Source organism: Peromyscus leucopus, chromosome 3 (assembly GCF_004664715.2).
Source record: "Peromyscus leucopus breed LL Stock chromosome 3, UCI_PerLeu_2.1, whole genome shotgun sequence".
Classification (NCBI taxonomy): domain Eukaryota; kingdom Metazoa; phylum Chordata; class Mammalia; order Rodentia; family Cricetidae; genus Peromyscus; species Peromyscus leucopus.
The window spans coordinates 20604044-20627936 of record NC_051065.1 but is presented as its reverse complement, the minus strand read 5'-3'; the positions used below and the strand labels follow the sequence as shown (position 1 = coordinate 20627936).

The 23893-nt window shown below is 40.1% G+C and overlaps 1 protein-coding gene across 1 annotated transcript; it reads right to left on the bottom strand.

The window, feature by feature from the left end:
* Positions 1 to 5371: 5371 nt before the first annotated feature.
* Pdk4 (pyruvate dehydrogenase kinase 4) lies at positions 5372 to 17273 on the bottom strand. The gene is made up of 11 exons (XM_028869827.2): positions 16988 to 17273; positions 15917 to 16058; positions 14468 to 14539; positions 13622 to 13806; positions 13383 to 13469; positions 12863 to 12940; positions 11000 to 11076; positions 9265 to 9363; positions 8954 to 9064; positions 8551 to 8664; positions 5372 to 7464 (listed from the first exon to the last, which is right to left on the bottom strand). The coding sequence occupies exons 1-11, from the start codon at positions 17115 to 17117 to the stop codon at positions 7321 to 7323; spliced, it is 1239 nt and encodes a 412-aa protein (XP_028725660.1). The 5' UTR covers positions 17118 to 17273; the 3' UTR covers positions 5372 to 7320.
* Positions 17274 to 23893: the final 6620 nt, after the last annotated feature.

Here is a 23893-nt window from a genome sequence, read left to right as displayed (position 1 = left end):
ATTATTGAATTAAACTGCTGTGAAAACTTGTGGTCACTAGTTAACATTACATAAACTCATTTTTTGACTTTTCAAATTTTCAGTGAGATTCTAAGATCCTTGAGAGCAAAAGGCAAGTGTTGAGCATGCTGTAGAAGGCTCTAGTAAGGTGTGTGTGTGTGTGTGTGTGTGTGTGTGTGTGTGTGTGTGTGTCTGTGTACTGTAGGCCTGGGAATATTGCTCAGTGGATAAAGCAATAAAGCATTTGCTGTACAAGCAAGAGGACTGGAGTTTGGGTTCCCAGATCCCACAGAAATGCAGAGCAGGCTTGTAATTCTTGTGTTCGGATGGTAGAGACAAGGGAATCATCAAAGCAGTTTGGCTTGCCTGACTATCCATATTGGTAAGCTTTGTATTTAAATAAAAGACTCTGCCTTAATAGTGTGGGCAGTGACTTGGGAGGACTCCAGCTAGACATTTACTGAGTATCTACCTATAACATTTAACCAATAACCTTGGGAATTTTGTGTAAGTGCTGACCATCTGAGAGTTTATAGAATGCCCAGTCCATGGGGTCGGGGTTTAGGATGGGTCTAGGAGTTTGAGTAGTATTGAGACAAAGGAGAAGAAAGGAAGGGGGTTAAGGCTGAGGGACATGCGTGTGTCAATGTTCAGAATACTGAACATAGAACTGCAAGACTCATCACTTAGGCTGGATTGTAGCAACAAACATTGCATAAATATCAGCTTCTTGGACACGGGGAGGTGACTGAGGGATTTTGTGCTTGAGGTGACATTTTGAGAAGGGCTGATTTAAGGGGATCAACTTGCAAGTTGTGAGAGAGTGTAGATGAGTTATTTTGTAAGCAATTACTAAGAAAGAAATATATATTCCAAAAGGTTTGAATTTGAAGTCCTTTCCTTAAATTTTAATCCAAAACAAAGTTATTATGCTTGGAAATAAATTTAAAGGGAAAAGACTCAATGAAATACAATTCTACCAAATGTCAAAGTATATTTGGGGGCCAGAAACTGGCCACGAAGGCATAGCTTTGTGAAATAGATCAAATGTCTGGAATTGCATTCAACAAACAAGCTTAGATATTAAAGCATTCATTTACATTTATGGAAGGTAATATGCTAATAAATAATTTCTAGCTTTGCCACATTATTTGATATAACTCCTGTGTTACCACCACCATATTAAATGGTAGCAGTAAAATGAAAACAATATCTTATATTTTGTTGATGAACTCTATTGTTTTGTTACTGGGTTTGTTACTACATGGGTTCATATAATTTCATATCATTTAATAGATTTGAAATATTATCAAGGCTATTGATATTTCTTCTTTGAGTGGATTTTAATGTTAGTTTACATTTGGGAGAGAACTAAAAACTCTCACTTCCAAAAGAGAGCAGTGATATGTGGGCAATACTAGGTTTTCATTAGAACTCAAGTGAGCAAGAAAGAAGAATACTCATAAAATCTAAAAACAAAACAAAACTCTACCACATGCTTAAGAAATTGCCTCAGAAATGATTACCTATAACTTTTGTCAAAGTTATTGTGAAATGCATGGTAATTTCCAGAGGCTACAGGTGATCAATGGAGGTAATATCAAGAAAAGCCAGCCATAAATTAACTAGTTTGAAAGCAAATTCTGTAGTCTCTGAAACACTGCAGAACTTCTGGACTATAACTTAAAGTATAAATCTTATACAAGGTATGTAGAGTCACATGATATAGAATTCCAATCTGTTCTAATGGCAAAGATCTGTCCCAGGACCAGAAGTTGAAGAACATGTTCATTTATGCATTGATCGAGTAAATTGATCAATCGAGTAAATTGATCTGAGTGACTGAATTACTGGTCATAGTGATAAAATCTAACAGTGTAAATCAAGGAGAGCAACCAGGCTAGAAGGGTGATGGAGGTCAGAATGCATCACTTTCAGGGTTGTCGTGAAAATTCCTTGACTTCTTACATAGGTTCTAGTGGAAGAATAAAAGTACCTTACCTCTTCAACCCACAGGCCAGATCAAAGCGTTCAGATGATGCCACATACTTTTCGGTGTGGGTCCATGTTCAAATGAAATGGAACTCTTCAAAGAGCAGTTGGAGATCAAAGGAACTGCAAAGTTCATGACCTGCTTCTGGCTCCAAAGACCTCTCAGTTCGGGTAAGTTCCAGTAGCTGAGATCAAATGATCTTCTATTTATAACCAAGTTAGAAGTGTGGGTGAAATGGTCTAGAGATAGTCTGCACAAATATCTGGCTCCTGTGTTGATTCCAGAAAATAGAATCTTATGAGGACACACATACTGACTTGAGTAAAAACGACAGACATTTTGGGCTGGGAAGATAGGACGCTGATAAAGTGTGTCTTGCACAAGCATAGGATTTCAGTTCCATCAGACAAAACCCATGTAAAAAGCCAGGCATGGTGGTATGTACCTGTAACCATAGTACTGTCTCAAAAGATGTGAGGTGAATAGCTCCTGAGGTGCAACACCAAAGGCTGACCTCTGGCCTCCATATACACACATGGATATATATTTGCACACATGCATGAACGTGCTTACTTATCTACTCACATATACAATGACACATGGGTGAAGGTTTTCAGGATTTATATTGTGTTTTATACCTGGCGAGCAGCTTGAACCAAGGAAATTGTACAGCTAAGCACCTCCCCCATCTGTGTGTGTGTGTGTGTGTGTGTGTGTGTGTGTGAGAGAGAGAGAGAGAGAGAGAGAGACAGAGAGAGAGAGAGAGAGAGAGAGAGAGGTGGTGGTGGTGGTGGTGGTGGTGGTGGTGCATGTTTCCTTTAGAAAAGACTGGGTCCTTCAACTAGACAGAAGAAAATGTCGTTGGGGGAAAGGGGTAGGAAAGAGCCACTCTGCAGGTTTTTGAAGTTGGTGGTATTTTTGCATTAAATATAATTAGTTTTATAACATTTCAAAATTTAGTTATGGCTAACCCATTTCACTAATCTCATTACTCAATTTTATCTTTCTCCTTTTCCTTTCCTATTTCCCCTTTGCAGAAACTTGCCATATATGGTGATTTCAATGAGAATGGCCTCCATAAATTCAGAGGGGGACAATTTTAGCAACTGGGCTAGAAGCCCGTTCTTGTGGCATTTTGGCAAGGAATGTGGCTGATACCTGCTTTCATTCTAATAACTTTTCTGAGGCCAAGTTAAAAAATAATGGACTAAAGTTCTTTGGTGGAAGAGATTTCGAGGCAGCCTAAGATTGAGTCTGTTCTGATCTGAGGTTATTAGTAATCACCGTTATGGAGGTCTACAATGAAAAAGAGCAAGTAAGGCACAGAGAAGAACAAAGTGCACAGTTTGAAGAGAGAAAAGCACCAGAAAATTGGTCATTGTTGCCAAGGCTTCTCCGGAAACAGATAGATTTACAAGAGGCCTGGTTCCCACGGGAATTAAAGGAAGGGTACCTTCAGGGCAAGACCCCACTCAACTAAGTTTCCAAATTAGGAAAGGAAAAGGCCTAAGGAATTTTGTGTTTCTAAAAAATAACAAACAAAGGCAGCTGAAAATGTGAATCAGGGGGTAGCCAGACTTAATGGTATAGTTCATGTGGCTCTGGCTTTAGAGTGATGAAAGATAAATGAATAAAGGGATTGTAGTTTTTTTTTTCAATAGTTAAGCAGAGCCACTGAGGTCGGGGGCGTTTAGCAGGGGAGTCTCTGTATGGAGGCCCTGAGAGGCCATTGTATGGAGCTATGAAAGTGAAACCTGGATTGTGTTAGAGACTTCAAGATGTTGGATGCCAGAGCCATGAGACTTCTGTCAAAGAGAGCTGCAGACAGGTAGTGGAACCAGCCCAAGGGAGAGAGTATGCTGAATCAGCAAAGTCAGAGGGGTGAAGTCATGTATGCCCTTGACTTTGGACATGGAGCTAAAGGATTTGGAATTTGTGCTGCTGGGTTTTGATCTTGCTTTGGTTCAGTATTTCCTCACCATGTTGCCATTCCTCCCTTTTGTGTTGGTAACATATATTCAGCATCATTGTATGTTGGAAGTATGTGATTTGGTTTTTGGTTTTTACAAGGGGTTGCAATTAAGAGATTGCCTTGAATCTCAGCAGAGACTTTGGACTTTCACACTGTGTTGAGACTGTGAAAGACTACAGGGACTTTTGAAGTTGAACTAAATCTATTTTGCATTATGATATGGCCACAATTCAGGGAGTAGAATGTGGTGGTTTGAATGAGAGGAGCCCCACACAGGTTTTTATGTTTGAGTACTTGGTCCACAGTTGGAGGAACTGTTTGGGAAGGATTAGGAGGTGTGGCCTTGTTGGAGGAGGTGAATCATGGGACTGGGCTTCAAAAGTCGCCCACCATTCCCTGTGAACTCTCTATTTCCTGTTTGTGTGTTTGTGGTTGGAGTGTGAGCTCTCACCTACTGTTCAGAGCCATGAATGCCAGCCTGCTGCCATGCTGCCTATCGTGATGGTGATAGATTCCTACCCATCTGGAACTATAAACTCCAAATAAACTCTTCCATCTATATTTCCTTGATCATTGTGTTTTTATCACAGCAATAGAAAAATACCTTATGCACCATGAAAAAGGATGGGAGCAAAGCTGGTTGTCTAAAGGCACAGAAGGATTGAATTAATAAGAAAGGCTCCAAACAGCAAAGATGACATCAGCCATGATTTAGCTTAGTGATTCCTTTGTTTATTATTACTTTTTTGTTTATGTGTTGGCCATGCACATGTTTTTATGTGTCCATGCAGTAGTGTGCACATGTTTTTATGTGTACATGCAGTAGGGTGCATGTGAAGGTCAGAAGATAATTCAAGGGATTTGTTCTCTCCTACTGTGTGGACTCTAGAGACTGAACTCAGATCTCAGCCTTGGTGGAAGTTACTTCTACCCATCAATCTGACTTGTTGGCCTAATTTAGTAATTTCTATTTTATTTCTAAGTTATTATCATGTAGGTTCTTAACCAAAAGTTATTTGGGAATTTAAATGATCTAGGTTATTATTTTGATTTTCCACAGTGTATATGCAGATACCACACTAAGTAAAATTAGCAAAATGAACACAATAATTGTAGGAAACATATACATTACCAAAATGATTACTGAATAAATATTTGTAGGTAAATGTGTCTTAGTACTGTATGTTCATTGAACATATACAAACAAGAAAAAAACATATTTTCTGAACTACTGTAAAACACTTGTTTTAAAATTAGGATTTTAAAGTTGCTTTTAATACTTTTCAAAACCTATGCCAAATGTATAGATGAATTATATATAAATATAAAGTGAGGAATCCCTTTAATTGAAATCATTCATTATACCTTGAAATTATTCAAGAAAATAATTTTTATAAGACCACACATCATTATTACAATAAAAATATTTATTATAAAATTATCACATTTTTGGCATATAACCTAAAGATAAAAATGTAATCCACACATTAATAAGTTAAGTGGGCCTGGGCATTCATATCTATCCACTAGAGTCTAAAGTCTCCCATGGGTTTACAAATAACAGGGAAGACTGTTTCAATTTAATTTACACAGTTGATGCTGCTGAGCTCCTAAAGATTTTCTTTACTATTTTAAACATAGGTCACAGTGTTTGGGTTATTTAACCAAATGCCTTAGTTCTTTGGTAAACACAAGTATTTATATGCACAAAGGTACAGCTGAAATTTCAATTAAAAAAACAACAATAATACAACAGGTAGGCTAAATGCTAGCCTTTTTGTGTGATCAACTAACGCAGGAATCACAGTCCTACCATCAAAGTCACTGACCAGGACTCTAAAGATAAAATCTGAAATTCAAAACATACAGTTGTGGCTTCTGCAGCCATAGCCAGAAGCAGCTCAGTACTAGGTCAGCATGAAATGAAATACCAATTTTGAATTCCCTGTCCCACAGGACTCGTGATTTTACAACTCAGAAAAAGGTTCAGTGGTAATTTGACACAAATGAATTTATTGTCTCACAAAGCCCCTGTCTTGTAAGAGTAAGACCCATTTAGGAAGCTAAACTGCTTTGCACCAGTTTATCCTTCTCCCTACCCAGGAAAAACAGGAGATTCTTTGGAGGAGCCTGTGGGGACAATAGGAAGATGCCTTCCTCTGCTTCCTTCCTTCCCTCTGTCCATCCCTTCCCTTGTTCATTGTTTTTTCCTTTCTTTTCTTGGATATGCAGATCATCCATGCCTGCCAATTAAACCCTTCACTCTCCTGGGCACCACGCACAGCACAGCTTTTAGTAGATAGTTCTCAATGTCTCCATGATTCACAAGTGACATAATCCTGGTATGAGAACTTTTTGCTTCCAGACTACTCCATTAAAAAACCAAAGCCCAAACCAAAAACTCCAAGAAGGATTTAAATTTTAACACTCTCAAGCCCATTGGCAACTAGAAATTTGAACAAATTTGTTAATATTGGAATGTAGGGAATATAATTAAAATATAAATGCAAATATTTTTGAGCCTGGATAGTATATGTTCTTAGATTCTTTACCACTTCCAGTTAGAGAACATCCATTCCTTCCCAGTTAAGTTCTTGATATGTGATTTCTTTCTCTAATATGGGTTTTTCCATATACACTCTTTGGATCACTTTGACAATTTATCTCCCTTTCCAACCCAACTTCCATGATTCAGTGCATATTTAACAATTCACCCAAGTCTAGGCAATGGCCAAAAAGCACCGGCTTATGGGGTGCAGCCCAAACAAGAAAGGCTGCCTGATACTGGAGATGTCTTGCCAAAGAAGCTTTCTTCCCAGTTTGTGCATAGGCCACAATGCCTAGGCTGCAAGCTCAATGCAAAGTGCTTTGGCATCTCCCATCCTCTTCTTTCTAGAGCATATCAACACCCATAAAATGCACATTTACATAATTTCTAGTTACACTCTAATCTTTGCGTGGCAGGAAAACACCAATGTCTCAATAATTGATGTTCACTGAACACCAATGTACTTGGATGGCAACAAGAATTCTAAGCCATCCACCTGCTGAAATTGCAAACCTCAAATCCCGAACTTGTTAAGAAAGAGATGTAACTCAGAAATGTAACTTCAGTATTTGCAATAATCATGAGTCATTCTGCATTGCCACATGAGGAGTAGGTCACCTGCTGTCTACTGGAGTCCGGCCAGCCCTGACCTCTCCCAGGTCACACAACCGAGCTCCATCCCTCATTGGATCAATGTCTGTCCTAGCATTTGTTTTTGCTTTTGTTTGGCAGAGACAAGAGTCCACACACACTACAGCACTGCCATAGACCCACTTTGATCCCAAAAAGTGTCCCACGTGTTTCTCTTCACACCGCCACCTTTTCCTTCGCCATGTTTTTTGGTTCCCTGCTCGGGATGCACCAGTCATCAGCTTCTGAGCTCATCTGATAGTGTTTGAAGGCTGACTTGTTAAAGACGGGGAGTTTTTCCACGGACTCAGAAGATAAAGCCTAAGAGGAGAGTAGACAAAATATCAATTAGAGAAATTATGCATGTCTACTTTATTATTCAAAATACATTTGGAGGTCTGATTTAAATATTTAAATACTCTCCTTTAATTGACTTTGTAGTAAAAATATGCCAAATCCATGGTGTTGCAGGTATTTTATAAAACAAGACTAAAAAACTATCATCTTTATTCCATAGCAGCTTAAGGGAGATGTGGGATTGGAAATTTGGGCACAGATTTTGTGTTCACTACTTCCACATGATTGGGGGGATCTTTGATGTAATGGAGTTGAAGGAGAAAGCAATTTTTTTCCAGCGAGAAACCTGTGTATCTCTGATGGAGACCTAAGACGATACTATTCATCTATTAAAAGGTGCTTTCCCTACAGCTGGAACATTTTTGCCTATTTCATAAAAGAATACATAAGTAACTGTTTCAGACAGTCAAAGAGCATTTCAGCACTTAACGCCAATGAACAAAATGGAAGCCTCGATACTCGACGTTGCAGTTCTTACCATCCGTAAATAAATCTTCAGTTGAAATAGTTGGCAAATGATAAACAGAACTGGGAAGGAGATCTTAACCAACACATGTAGGCTTTCTCTGGGACAGAAAAACATGTACCCAGTTTTAAAATTCAAACAGGAAATGCCTGGCACCCCACTGAAAGGTCATCAGCAATCTTTTTCCTGGGTTTTAAATAGGGTCAGCTTAAGGTGATCAATGTCTTGATTTTGATTGTTTTAGTCTGAAACATCGTTAGCATGGATTATCCACAAGGCTGAGTAACACAGAACTCTAGCTACCCTCACAGATGTCAAGAGAAGTTGTCTGGAAAAGGCTCACACCAGTGTGCTGCCACTCTGAGGCTTCATCTATGTCTGAATCTCTTGAGGCAGGTAGCATGGCTGAGCTTTCTCTCGGGTAAGCTGCATGTTAAGTGTGCACACGCCAAAAAGGAAACTTTAGTAACGGCTGTTACTGAGATGAATTCAGTTTGAGGAGTTCTCAGAGGACTGGAGAACTCAGAGAAGTAACCGAAGCCATGAACTTAAGAAGGTGGTTTTCTACCGAGTTCAGAGCATACCTTTAAGTAGATGATGGCGTCTGTCCCATAGCCTGACATAGAGTAGAGATTCAGGTCTCCTTGAAAATACTTGGCATAGAGACGAGAAATTGGCAAGCCATAACCAAAACCAGCCTGGAGGCAGAAGATCAAGTGTTAATGAAACAGTAGGCACGCCCACTGGAATATAAAATTGGGATGAGCTAGTATCCTCGCTCATACTCATGTTTAAGAGCCAAAATAAACACTTTCTCCCAAACAGAGGTCCTTAGGATCTTCACTCTAAGGTTAGGTAGCTTGGTCATAGTTCTCATATCCCTGCATGCCTATTTAAGGAAATTGACTAACTTGCCTAAATACTTTCCTATCATTCTCACCCCACATTTATAACTAGGTGGCTGAGATGGCTTCAGCCATATCATACCAGAGGGGCATTCCGTGAATTGTCCATCACAGGTGTTGGTGCAGTGGAGTACATGTAACTGAAGAGGCGGTCAGTGATCCTCAGAGGAACGCCGCCTCCTCGGTCAGAAATCTGAAACAGGCAAGCAAATCCATCAGTGCTGTTCTTTAACAGCAGTCGGCACTTGTCCATAGAAAAAGGTCTTCCTTCCCTTTAAAAGTCGCCTGGCACACATGACTTGGAGAGTTGTTCCCAAATGGAAAACCATATTATTATAGGTCCCCTTTAGTTCTCTCTAGACAGAACCCAAAAGAGAAGTAGGGAGTGGTTACCTTGATTGTGAGGTCTTCTTTCCCCAAGACGACAGTTGCCTCGACCGGTGTCAGGGAAGGGCGATTTTCCTGATGCTCAACTGTGGCCCTCATAGCATTCTAAAGACAATAAAACCACAAGAATTCAATGGGGGAAGAAGGAGAGACAATAAATAACTGGTTTTATGTTGAAAATAAAAGCAGCAGAGGGTAATTCAAAGTTCCTATTTCTTAAGTGAGTGATAAAACATCTCTGTAAATATAGCCATTTATGAATGTGTCATGTAGAATGTATAATGAAAAATCTTCATTTACCATGTAATATAACTCCTGGGAGTAATGCCTAATGGAAAAACAATTCTGCTAGCTGTCAAGTTCTTATTTGTAAGCTTAATTTAAATGTAGAAATTGGTTTTTATAGGCCATTTCCTAGTGCTCTATTTTTCTGTCTTTCCATTACATTTTATATCCAACACCAAAGACTATTACATAAGGAATGAACAGTGAATCGTTGAACCAATTTATTGGCTTTTATAAAACTTGCTGGAAAAAAAGGTTGTTACTATTTAAAAGGACAGTCAATAATTCTAAATTAAATTTCTATTTGCATTTGAATATCATTTTAACTTTCACAAGTGATGGCAGACTAACTCTCTGAGTTAGAGCATTCAATTAAAAGTAAATTAAATCGATGAAGAAGGATCACGTGTACTTTAACACAGAATCAACTAATACATGCTTCCCAGGGAAATGCCCTGTAGGTAAAGTCTCACTTTATTAGACTATTTTCCTTTCTGATTATCCTTTGGTATCTCTATATAATACCAGATAGTCACTGAAGTGAAGTAAAAATAGATCAGTTGTTCATAGTTTAATCAATACATCATCTCAAAACATTAGACTAAGTTAGGAAACAGTACATTCTGGTGTTACATCAGTATTAGAGGCAGATTTTACTTTTTAAAGAAGATTTCCTCCTCCTGTCAATCTATAAAATCATCGTGAAGAATATCACAAACTTTAAGTGATTCTTATTTTTCTGGTTTCAGTTCAAAATATTAGTATGATCTTAGGATGCATCAAAGGATTTGCTATCAGTGTTTAGTTACCAAGACTAGAGACATTTAATTTTTCAGCGCACTAGAAGTGCAAATTCTCGGACCCACAGATTCTAAACATTTCTGTGCACCTGTCTTATCAAGGCCTGTAGATGATTATGACACACACTGTTTGAGAATCAGGGTTCTGCAGGCTGGTTAGAAAGTATGGGCAGTGGATAACCATCATGTCCTTGGAAATCCAGAATAGTGGACACCACTCGAGACCTGCATCAGAATTTTTCATTTTAATGCAGCCTACACATGATTCATATTCATGCCATGGGATTGGCTGTTCTAGTTTCAGAATGTGGCCCACCTACAGGACCTATACCTTTGAGCCTACAACTGGAGAGTCTATGGTATGGAGGGGGCAAGACTTCATTCTCTAATGCATTCATCCCATGACCTCCTTTTAAAAAAAAAGTAAATGACTAGTGTTTTGCTACACATCTGAAGAAGTGATGGGGGCATCTTCTCCACTCTTCAGTACTGAGATGAGCCATATTGTGTATTTTCAAGTACATTGTTTACTGTGGTCTCTGTGAACTATCTCAAACATTGGCTATATAGCTCCTTTATACCAAAGTATCCTTAGGGGAATATACAGAGGCTCTTATTTAATGGGATAGACCCATTACTGCTGTGAAATATCATACCTTGAATAGTTCAAAGAGCATATGATGCAGGTGAGAAGGAACATACACGATGTGAATTGGTTGACCTGGAAGTTTTCCTAGAAACAAATTCAACTCATTAGAACTGAGAAACAAATATTTGGCTGAAATGAACCTCTGTGTATGTTTGGTTAGTGTTTTAGTTACAGACAAGCTTTGGATAAGTGCCATTTTCCCCACCTGCAAATTGTGACTTAGAACATTCCCTTTTAAATAGTAAAGACAGCTGGCTTATTTTCAAAATGCTGTTCCAGCTGCTACCTAGTATTCAAGATTAATGCTTGCATTTCTCTGCAAATGTAGTCGTAGTTGACTTAAGTGTGAGGCAGTGGTATAAGTAAAGTTACATAGACTTCTACTTTCGACATGTTTGAACTATACAATTTTAGTGTTAAAATGAAATGCATTTGAAGGTAGAAGGAATAGCTATGCTTATAACATTAAAATTAATGGTAGTTATATTTTTCATATTTTAATGCATATTAAATTACAAGATCTTTTTATCACCCAAAAATTAAATCTTAGAGGCTAAATGTGTTTAAGCTTCACCAACAGGCTAAAGAAAACAGAAATAAAAACCTCATGATACTGTTCGAGAAGAAAAATAGAAGTATTCTTTGATGTCCCAGGCCTGGGAAAAGTCTGAATGAGTAAACACAAGGAAGGTCTGGCACAATCCTGCCTTTGTTTTGTCCAACAGTGCAAGCAGTTTATCTGCAAGTATAATGCAATGCTGCTTACTCTGAGTTAGTTTGTCATTATGACCCCCTGGTTTTCTCTTAATGTTCACTCACATTTCAATGTCCTTGGTCTATGAGTTAGGCCACTAATAAATGTTACTGTATAAACATTACTTGGAAAACACATAAACTTAGAGTGGAAAGGGAAGATCATTCCAATTTAACTCTGCCTTGATCTGAGAAGCTACTCTCTTCTGCAATAGAAGAGAGTAATATAAAAATCAGCCCTGTTATCGTTCATGCAATCACTTCCACGTGTGAAGACCCTATCTCACCAGATAGCATAGACTTCAAATTTTGAAGTATATTCCATTTCCAAATAGAAAACATTTTTAAAATTGTGGTAAGAACAATCAACGTGAGTTCAAGTATATTTGAAAACTTCTTATGTGTATAATACAGTACTGTTAACTTTCTCCAGAATGTATTCATCTTACACAACTGAAACTTTATACCTGTTCAAAAGCAACCTTTTGTCTCTTCCCCCTGGGCCTTTCACAAGCACCGCTGTAATCTCCACTTGTGTGACTGTGACCAACCTGGGTTTCCATCTCACATGACTGGAATCATGCAATATCTGCCATTCTGTGTCTATCTTACTCCCTTTAGCACAGTTTATAAAGTGTTTTTGTTCCCTGGTCCTGTAAATAACTTTTTGAGAGGGATAGCTCCATTGACAACTATTTTCTATACTTCATATATCCTCATTCTTCATATTCCACTTTTGATTTAATTTTTTGAGTCTCATATATGTTCAGCTGGCCCGGAGCTTGAGATGTAAGAAGGACTTGAACTCCTCCACTTCTCGAGAGCTGCAGCTGCAGGCACCATGCCTGGGATTATCTTACATATTTATAGTAAGCAGTCTTTCCCTGACCTAAGATGTTAGAGTCTAGGTGCATCTCTGTTCAAATGGCTGCTAGCAAGTAATATGCACAATTGAAGCTTTGCAGCTCCTTAAAAAACAAAATAAAACTTCTTTTTACAAATTCTAAGCAAGCTCAGGAGAATAAAAAGAACACAAAAGCTGCTTTATATTTACAAAAGAAAAAAACAGTAATACTAAGTTTTGCATCGGTTTACTTGTATCTTGCAGCTAGCTTACCATTTACTTGCGTGAGCTTTAATTCTGGTGATGTCAGATAATACTGATCGCAGAGCATCTTTGCACACTCAAAGGCATCTGGAATAGAAATTTTTCATAACAATGAAATAAATTTATTCCAAGTACAGTTGTCAAGTGATATTCAATGTGTTTACCACCCTTAATCTAAAATTCTATTCACTGGAGAATTGGTTTATGTGTATGAAAAATGTCTTTTTAATATTTTATTAAAACAATATTTTATTGGAGTTGTACCAATAGCAATATGTGCACTTCAGAAATCAAACACAATATATAAGAATATGGCACATGGACTACTTATGTTTAAATTTTTTATGACACTATAAATGAGTGTTTACACTCCTGACACTCAAAAGCAAGAGACCTTGTTGCCAGAATTCATAAGGCATAAACAGAAGATGGTGAACACAAATTCTTTTACAGAATAACCAACATTACAGATTTGCCAACCATGTATTATACATTTTCAATAAGAGAAATACAGAAGTCTAGAAATTACCTTGGACCACTGCTACCACATCACAGTTTGGGTCGATGCTTCCAATGTGGCTTGGGTTTCCTGTCTTTGAGTCACTGAATATGAGGACTGTTAAAAAATGAAAACAAAAGCATGGTATGAGAAACAGGGCAGTGATTAGAACCGCCATGAAGAAAGGCTGTGGGTCTCAGTTACGGGCACAGCCTCAGCATGGCTTGTATGCAGCACCCTCCAGACTGTCTGTTAAAAAGGTCACTTACTGTGCTGGTTCATCAGCATCCTCGTAGAAATGCGGTTCATATAAAACCGGTCCAAAAAATACTGAAGATTTTGATTGGTAACTGGGTCAACTGTACAGGTGTCTTTATACTCAAGGATCCCTTGAGCCATCGTAGGGACCACATTATGATGTCTGTTTCGAACTTTGATGAGTGTGTCTACAAAGCTAAGCCAGAACATTTATGGTTAGTGGACATTAACGAAGTTTCCCATGTGTCTCTTCCTTAAGTTACTTAAGAGAAAACTAAAGCTCTTTTTGCAGCCCCAGCCCCAGAACAGCTGATTGTAAAATGCTGGGTGAAGCTTCTTCCAGACTTTTACTACACCTTCTTCTTCTGTAGCAGAAGAGGCAGTTTCATGAGAGGGTTTGTGTTTCTGGATTCCATGTAAAAATAATTAAAATCAAAGACAATTCTACCACGCCATCATGGAAAATAAAACCCTTGAAGTTTCTTGGCATATTTTTAAAAAGATAGCTATTTAGCTAGTTAGAAATTGTCATGCAAAAAGAAAATAGGAAATAACCAAAAAGTCCATTAAAATTATGTTACAGTAAACTTTCTTTCAAATACAGTCTTTGGACTAAATTTAAAGTAAATATGGAATTTCTTGGGAAGCAAAAACTGTAAGTTTTTATACCTGTTGACATGTAGCATTAATTTCAGCTCTATATTTCTTCACTTCTAAAACCACCAAGCCAAAATTTGTAAGGACTAGCAATTTACTGTGAAAGATTGAACTTTTTAATTTAAGCTGAAAAAAGATCCGTGAGGTGTGTCCGGAAGGACTCAGATGTGTAAACATGAATTCTCACAAGGAAAGCTTACTCGGCTAGAGCTTTCTGGTCTTCTGGGCTCTTCTCATGGAACTCCACCAAGTCCATCAGGCTCTGGATGTACCTGTTAGGGGAGAAGCTTTGAAATGAATGTCAGATGCAAATAAACAGTTACAAATAAAATGTATTTTGAAACCACTGGAAAGGGGAGAGGAACCACTCTGTTTAAAACTGAAAGTTTCCTTCAGGATGTTTGGGAAAGAACGTGTTAAGATATGGTCTACAGAGCAAGATCCAGGACAGGCTCCAAAGCTACAGAGAAACCCTGTCTCAAAAAAACCAAAAGAAAAAAAAGATATATATTTTTTAAAGCTGCAATTTCCTACCCTCTACTTTCCTGGCCACTTTGGTTGGCAGATGTTTTCATTTCTTCTACTAAAAACCCTCATAACCAACTTTTAAGAAAATGCTTTTTATTTTTTCAGACTGTCCTCTTCAGGAGAGCCAGAGTCTCGACAATGAACATATGGACTACACATATGTTTCAGACTGTAAAGGCCATATCATATTTCTTCAGTCACTGGATGGAATGCTGGGCAGTCAATAGACTAGGGCAGGGCTTCTTGTCTACCACTATCTATAGCACGGATCTGCTCTCGAAAACTCTGCTTGCTAGGCATCAGTATTCTTAGTTTAAAGACAAAATCATAGGAACTGGCATTAAATACTGGTCATGTGCTTTGTGTGTATTAGTTTAAGTCTTTAAAAAATAAACTACTTCATTTAGTTACAGGCAACAACTCTTGTAACAATGGGTGGGGCAGCTGAGGTAAGAGAAGGTTTAAGACACTCACTAAGACACCAAGGGAGCTGCAGAGGCAGAATTTGAACCCAAGGCTCACTTTGCTAGTTGCTGATGAAGAACAAGAGACTCTCTCTAAACAGCAGACATCCTGATCTATTTCTAGGCAATGGATTGCTTGTGCAACTTTAGATTCCATCCTCTATTATGTAAAGCACAAAATAAAAACTACATATATTGCTTATTTTTCAAATTTATCCCATAAGTCAAAATTACATTGTAATGCAAGTTGGGTATGTGGTACATGATTATAAACCCAGCAGCTGGGAGGTGAAAGCAAGTAGAGAGGACGTCAAGGTCATCCAAAGCTATATAAAGAGTTCCAGGAAGCCTGTGGTATGTGAGATCCTGTCTTGAAAAACAAACAGCAAGGAAAAAAAAAATCAAAAACAGAAATAAAAGCACAACCCCATCATCAAAATAAAGGGGCTTGATTTTTTTAGGAGATTACAAAAGTCTATTCATATATTTATATCTATCTTAATGATAACCTGCCCTAAGTTAATACACATTTATTTCGAACTTTCAAAACTCTTCTGTTAAGACAACCTGTTGTCTGATTATGATGTTAACACTGCATAAGAAGTGGTACTCAGGTAACTTCTAAAGCCAGAGACTTCAAAACAGTGTGCTCCTTACCAGCTCTTCACCAGCTGCACAGAGGGGGTATTCACCAACCGGTCAGGGAGGATGTCAATTTCCTTCAAGATATTGGCTAGTCTCACGGGCAATTCTTGCCGCAGAAAAGAAAAAGAAGTTCTTTCACAGGCATTTTCTGAACCTGCAATGGATAAAACATGTTCAGTTGGGTTGGGGGGATAGAAAATAAATAACGAATATAAAGGAGATTGAAAAATGATATCTTAACTACAGTTAGGTTAGTGTTTACAAATACTTTAGGAATAGATATCTTCAGTATATTTTTCTTTCTATTTTTCCCCCTTTTCCTTCTTTTAAGAATGACCAATATAGGGGAATTACTGTTTATTTTCTTGCCAAAAAGAATTTACTCTGGAGATGTCAGACCACTTTCTAGTTGTTTCTATCCACATGAGCAGGGACAGCCTGTACCACAAACTCAACAACACTGTCTAACGAGCATGGACTAGATAGGGACTGGGTAGGAGACAAAGGAGTTTCCAGACTAGCAGTAAACAATACCCCATCAACATCTTGAAATGTTCCTATGGCATTGCTGCAGACAGGGATTAAACCAATTTTATTTTAGTAGTACTGTAAACATTTGTAAAACAAGGCAAAATGGTAAAGATGTTTGTTAGGCATGCTAAGAGGTAGATGGGGTAGGTGTGTGTGTGTGGGTATGGGTTAAATCTATCAATCTGAGGTGTTTATGTTATTAGGAAGTTGTATATTGGGAAGAAGGAAGGACGTTTCAAGTACATTATTAAAATGGTGGCTGAAAGCAAACCCATATATATGTATACATTTCAACTCATAAAGATCTAGACAGCAAGAAGAGGAAAGTGGAGTCGAAGCTGAGCATCAGTAGGGTTACAAATGAGCTACACTTGTAGTACAAACTGTAAGAAAGTAGCCAAACTTGGACACTGCAAGGTGCACAGCCTTTTGAGGCTCCTGAGCTTCTCGGCCAAGTGGACCTCAGTTGTCCTAGTCCTGAGCTCAGCCCTTCTTATCCTGGCGCCTCCCCGGCCTCAGCACCACCCTCCTGGGCCCGGCGTCTCCTCTCACCAAAGTCCAGCAGCTGCTTCATGGACAGCGGGGACGGGCTGTAGCGGGAGAACAGCTCGACCTCCCTGGGGACCAGGCCGGCGCTGCCCAGCGAGCTGGCGCTGCGCATCACGAAGCGGGCCGCCTTCATCCTGACGCCCACCTAGGCTGCGGGTGGCTGGGACAGGTTGGAGAGCAAGGCTGCGGGGCAGGAGCGCTGTGGGGCGGGAGCAGCTGCGCTGTGGGCTCAGGGTCCGGGTGCTCCAGGCTGGGTGACTGGCTGACTCTCAGGTCTTCCCACCTCCCGCCGTCTTTTATTTACCTCCCACCCCCCTCCGCTCTCCCCACCTCAAATCCAGCCGGGAGGAGTCACTGGGACTCTGAACTTGGGGCCACACCAATCAGCTCAGAGGAAGAACTTTGGGCCCCGCCCCTTGGCCACGGTCACCAGAAAGGCCTGGCCCGGTGACCCTAGAGCGGCGCAGCTCGGGTGCCCTGGGCTGCCAGGGGCAAGGGTGGGAGGGAGCCCAAGGAGGGGGGCACAGCCGGCATCTGGGACGAGTGGGATGACGTGGGCTCGAGGTTGCCCCCCTGGGACAGGTCCCAGGTCGCCAGGGGCTTCAGGCCCGCCCAGACTCGTCCTTGTTTACAACTCCGGAGCCGTCTCAATGTCATGCATTCCTGGCCAGAAACTGTTTCCAAGAATCTTGGCTCTGAGAGTCTATTGGTGCTTGCTCAGAGCGGGACTTTTACAGTAGCCAGTCATCTGCTTAGCAGAGGATGGGCTTCCCTGCTATTGGACCGCGGAAGGAATGGCCACCCTATACTTTGCCCCACTTTCTTCTTAGCAAACAGTCCGCCGCTGCAAGTTTAGAAACTACTCTTAATAGGTTTATTATTCTTGGGAGTTGCGGGGAGGCCCGATCGTTTCTCTCCTGTAACACTTTCTGCATGTTAGTTAAATGCAAAATAAAAAAGGACTGGCTGCCGTTTGACTGACTTTGTTTTCCTCCCGTCAGAGAATTTTTTCACCCGCTCTTTGACTAAGGCATTTTGGCCTGCTCTCCAAGCGCCCCCCCCCCCCCGACTCCAAAAGCTTTTTCTTCATTGTTTGGCTACCCTGCTTCCAAATGCGGCCCTTGTCACTAGCAGTCATTGTAGCATATTGCAGTTGTTTGGCTCTTTGGCATCTGTCCCTGACAGAGATTTGGGCTCTGTCTAATGCTCAGTGCGTCCTACCCCACTTTACTGCTCAATATTTGCTCAGCTAATGGCTGCTGTTGAAACATATTAGCCTGTCATAGAAGTCTCCCCCGAACCTCTTCCGCCCTTCCATCGGCTCTGAATGGACAGCAGAGTGAAGCCAGTATTTGGGGAAGCTGGTAATGACTTAGTTACAAAGCTGGAATCGGAACTAAAGAGGAGACAAGGGACGTTTGTTTGTAAAGGTCCGGGTTAGCCTTTGACCCTTGCATTTAAGCAGAATGGGGTGTTCTGAAAGTCATGGGTGACCCTAGGGCGTTCTCACTCTTTACCTTTTTGTCTATGAGATCTTACCTACTCACAGGACTGATTTCCAATTTCTGCCTCTAGTGTAAACTCAGCCCCGGGAGCCAGACTCCAGTCTTCTACTGCTTATTTGATGGCTGCATTCACATGTCTAGCATCAATTTTTATCTTCTCAAGTCCATCACCATTCCTGGGGATCTGATCTGGTCCTGACAAACTCCGTGTTAACTTGTGTGACATGGTTAGAGATAGCACACTGGCTTGCCTCCCATCTCCCACCTCTGTCTATCTATCACCTATAGATCCTAGCATTTATGCTTGCCCTTTCACCCAGGCCCTTTGCTCGATCTATGGAAAAAAAAAACCGTGAAGACATTCAACATTCATATTTCTCTGGTAATTAGGGTATGGCATGGGTTCTTAAAGACACTGAGAAATAATTTGGAGATGAATAAAAAGACATCAGCAACTGTACTTTGGTGGGGAAAAAAAGAAAAAAATGGCCAAACTAAATGTAACTTAAAGCACTTTAGCGTCAGCACTTATGCTATAGGATTCTAGGCAACACTGAGCTTGCATATAGACATCCCCAGAACTCACCAGAATCCTACTTAATCTAGAGCTCTGGCAATCAAAGATGTGTCTAGTAGGTCAAAAATGAAACAAGACTCTTTGATGAAGCAAGTGAACGTAAGGTAAAGGGTTCCTTTTCATCCTGGACTACATCCCATGAAATGAAAGTACACACTCCCATTTCTTTTCATCTATGAGACAAGGCATAAGCAAAACTTCATACTATAAAGAACAATATTTTAATCTGGAGAGGCAAAGAAACTGTGTATGATACGTAGGTCTCATTTAGAAAGTAAGTCCCATTCTTTCCAGCTCATTGTGTGCTCAGCCTTACTTACCCTGTGGTGTTGTGAGGTGATTAAGGATCAGGTGGAGTCATATGATGCCCACAGAGACTGCTAAAGGCTAAGTGTGAGCCGAGGTCACCAAAATTTTGTCGCCATGCTATCCCATCCAATAATATTTACCAGGTTGCTCTCAACACACTGCATTCTTTTCTGCCATTCCTGTATGATGGTAACTGTTGTTATTATTGGCAACACTGGTGTTAGCTAAACCGGAATGGTCAGGTCAGGTTTTCACCTAGTTGGCAAATGTGCCATGTAGTACCGTGAATAGAGAGTGGTCTGGGATCTCTATGCTCAGATGGACTACAAATTTTGGAGGGAATTCAGTTGAGACAAAGGTGAGACACAAAAATTATTTGGGAAACATAGATGTGAACCAATTCATGTGTTCATTTGAGTAAACGTAAAGCATAAGAAATTGACCATCTGAGTCACTGCTGGGAAGGGAGAAACCATGCCACCTCTTTATGGAACCTGCTGGATACAACATCCCAGGGTCAAATGTAGGATTCTGTATAGTATTAGCTGTACTTTCACCTACATTAAATTGTTCTGCATCCTTCGTCTGACAAAACTCTAATAATACAATGCTGTTAGGGGAGCTTTGAGAATGTAAGTTCCAGTTTGATCAAAGGTTTGGGAGGGTCAAATTGATAAAATGGATCAAAATCCTTAAAGAGAAGCCTGTTCACTTTTTCCTCATTCTAGGGGCATAATCCAAGGAAGCAATGAACACACACACACACACACACACACACACACACACACACACACACACACCAAGAAATCCAAATCCATGATGGAAAAATTAGCAGATTGATCATAGAATACTTATAGTTAAAAGATGACCAGCAAATTTGAAGAAAATATTTACAAAATAGGTAACAGATAAATGGTGATTTCAAAAACAGCTCTTTCATTAGGATAAAAACAGTCATGGTTGTGGACTTGGATAGGGAACTAGTCACTACTAAAGCAAATGGACACTGAGCCTTTCCATTAAGTTAGATTAAGAGCTATAAAGGAAATGCACATGAAGAACATATGAGCCGGAGTGACCTTGGACTGGTGGTCATGGACAGTCTCCTGGAGAGAACGACAAGTGAGGTAGAGTAGCTTTCTGTTGGGCATGCCTGAGAATACTAGTGAAAGCATATTGGGGTAGATAATTGGGTAGACCAGGGCCTAATATTTCTTCCAGTTCTGATCACTCAGAAGACAGTAGGCCTAGGAGCTCAATTAGGTGTCTTGGTGGCTGCAACGTCACCTACTATTAAGTGCCTCAGACTCACAGTGGATGACCAAAATCAGTGGTTATTTATTTTTAAATTTATGAGACTGTCATTTAATCCACAGCGTAAAAGCTAAAACTAAAGGTATTAAGGCAACAATCTAGAAGGACGACTCAATCAATGTGCCATAGGCTCTGGAGACGCCCATGGTGCCAGACAGCAGCAATGCTGTTGAGGCCAAGGACATCTGCAGGGAGAGCTAAGTTGGTGATCAGGGACTTCAGTCTCTTAGAATTGGTATTTAGGATGATCTTAGAAGGATGAGTAAGACTGGCAAACGACTGGCAGGTAATGAGGAAGGATGTTTGAGTCTTGATAAACCACAGGTACTGAAGCGGCAGACATACAGGAGAATTAATGGCTAGGTTAGTCTGCCTATTGCCTAGAGCATCCTGAGAGAAGAGGGGATGGGAGGTTGTGCTGCTTGCTCAGATTTATTAGCAACAATTAAATTCCATTAAACTTTATTGCGGACTTACTGTGTAACAGGTACCAAGACAGATGCTAGAGCCATAAAGATAAAAATTGGACAGTTAATGCCAACTAGGATGGTAGAAAGATATGTGAGTAATCTTGACAAAAAATGTCACCAGTTATGTGTGAATGTGGAGCAAGCAGTCAGGGAAGACATCCTTGGGGGAGGCAACATACCATGTGTGTTTTAATGCCTCATATACAGGCAAGGGAAAGGGTATTGGAGTAGAGAGGAGGAAGACTAAGGGGAAGCCTCTGTGTTTGTAGGATCTCTGCACTTCATCAAAGACCAGAATGTAGTTTACTTAGTTTATTAAAGTTCTCTTGTGTTCTCAGTCTGTGCTACTGGGAGGGAGTGATTTCATCACTGAAAGCAAGACCGTTGGTAGAGTCAAGCAGATGGGCTGGGCTGACTGGAGGATAGCTCAAGTGATGAGCGTGTTTGGGAATGTGTTTGTTAATGAGAAACCGTAGGAGAGTCCTAACTACCAGTGAAGGGAAGATGAGGACTCAGAGGTCACCCAGCCACTGCTGAAAAGTGACGTGGTTGTGGGTTCCATTCCCAGAATCGTCACTCAGAGCTTTCTGGGTCAGGCTTTTGTCTCATTCTCAACTTTCTGACACACATTTAGACTCCAGTGCTTCATAACACAAAAAGGCCAATGCATTCTTCTTTTTGCCTTCGTGACTCCAAACCAATCAGAAAAGAAAAAAAAGAAGAAAGAAAGAAAGAAAGAAAGAAAGAAAGAAAGAAAGAAAGAAAGAAAGAGGATCCTGAGGCTCTTGACATATCTGTAGTTAGACAAGAAGAATGTTTGCATCTTCCTAACATTATTTTTCTCCCAAGAGTTTTTCAATTACATTTGATGTTTGCTTTTATGTAACAATGAGGGAAGGCGAGCACCAGAAATGAAAAATTAACCAAAGAAGAAAAATAAATGCATAGTAAGCAAACAGAAACCTGCTCAAAGATAAAAGTAAGATTTTAATGCATAATTTTTCTACCATTAGATTGGCAAATAAACAAAGGGGGCTGATGGAATCAGCTGGCAAGGCTTTGGCTAGGTGAGCACTATTTGATGTTTGTGTTGGTGTAAAAACGGCCATTAGTTGAGCTGATGGAAAGCATAGTAATGATTATCCTGATTCTCAGCCCTTTTAATCCCAGCGGTCTACCCTTCAGCTTTAAGTGCAGAGGACTTGAAGATTAATGTATAAAATAACCCATTGTAGCATTACCTGTAACAACAAAAATCTCAGCCTACTTTGCTGAAATGAAATGCAGCCAATGTAGTGCGTGAGGTAAAACTTTGCAGCAGCCCTGGAGGTCTGCCACTCAAACCTTGTTTCTATGAAAAGCTTACTGTTAGTTTTGGGCCATGGGATTAGCTGATAGCCCCTGAGCTATAACACCCTGAGGATCTTTACAAGATGTGAATTGAACAGTGACCTTTCCAAAGATCTCCAAATGCCCATATGCCCATCCCAGGTCTGCTGATGCCCATCAAAGCCTATCCTGCTCAATTCTGCTTACCATGCCTCCTTTCCTGTCTCAGGAATCAAGTATGCGTTATACTTAGGAATTCCCCTGCTCTTCTCTGCTTCCTCCCTAAGGGGAAATGAGATCACAATGCCTTTCACCCAGGTAGGAGATGGAGCCAACACTTCCCACAGGAGTCCCACACTTGGCAGGGAGAGATTATTTCCCAGGGCACCAAGTATGTGTGTGTGTGTGTGTGTGTGTGTGTGTGTGTGTGTGTGTGTGTGTGTGTGTGTTAGAGATTTGCATGCTTGGCAGCCAGAGTTCAGAGTAATCCTATACTGGGACTTTGGTTTGTGGAGTTTGAGCTATTCAAACAGAAAAGGACAAGTTTAAGCCCTACACTTCCCTTGCTAAATCAATACAATGAAATAGAGCCTCTTGGAGGAGTTTGTGGGGGTATCATCCATACTTAGGGAAGCTGGTATCATATTTCTAATCACATTTTCATGCATATGTATTCATGTATGGAAATGGGTGGTCCTTTGAGGATGAACTGTATATGATCAAAAACCTTGGTCATAGCAACCCTTTCTGCCCCTGCAGAGGAGCAGAAGCCCTGTACAGGAAACAGTTCTAACCAGAGCAGAGCTGGCTTTGCCATTATGGGAAATAGTATGCAGATTTCTTGAAAGCTTGAAAGAGAAATACATATTTGTTGAGATCGGGCTCCTGGAGGTAGGTGTGGTCTCAGACAAGAAGGCATGTTAGTGTGTGAGAGACATTTACATTCCCAGATGTTGTAGCACTTTTCACAAGCAAGAAGACGTGAAAGCACTGAAGTGGCTACCAAAGGGTGAGGAGAAAAAAATAGTATGTCACAGGTGCACAATGGGGTACTGTTCAAATGTAAAACTTAAGGGATTCCTGTCATTTGTGATAGCCCAAAAGGCACTGAGTTTGGTGAAAAAAGTTAGTATAGAACACAAATACTGTGTGATCTTGCTTATGTGCAAAATCTGGAAAACTGAACCCATCAAAACAGAGTAAAATAATGGGTACCAGAGGCTCAGAGAGTGGAGACTAAGAAGATGTTGGTCAAACCCCACAGAACTTCAGTATTGCATGTTCAAAAGATCTCTTTATAGCATGGTAACTATTGTAAATAATGGGGGTGTATGTATATTTGAAAAGAACACAGTAGATTCTGTGTTCTTATCACAAAATATTGTATGTACAGTAATATATTAGT

Coding starts and splice junctions, on each gene's coding strand:
- Pdk4 (XM_028869827.2), bottom strand. CDS start 17,117: ATGAAGGCGGCCCGCTTCGTGATGCGCAGCGCCAGCTCGCTGGGCAGC. Junction 9,364..10,999: donor TGCTCTTTGAACTATTCAAG/GTATGATATTTC, acceptor TATTGTCTTTAG/AATGCTATGAGGGCCACAGT. Junction 9,065..9,264: donor AAGAAGACCTCACAATCAAG/GTAACCACTCCC, acceptor TGCCTGTTTCAG/ATTTCTGACCGAGGAGGCGG.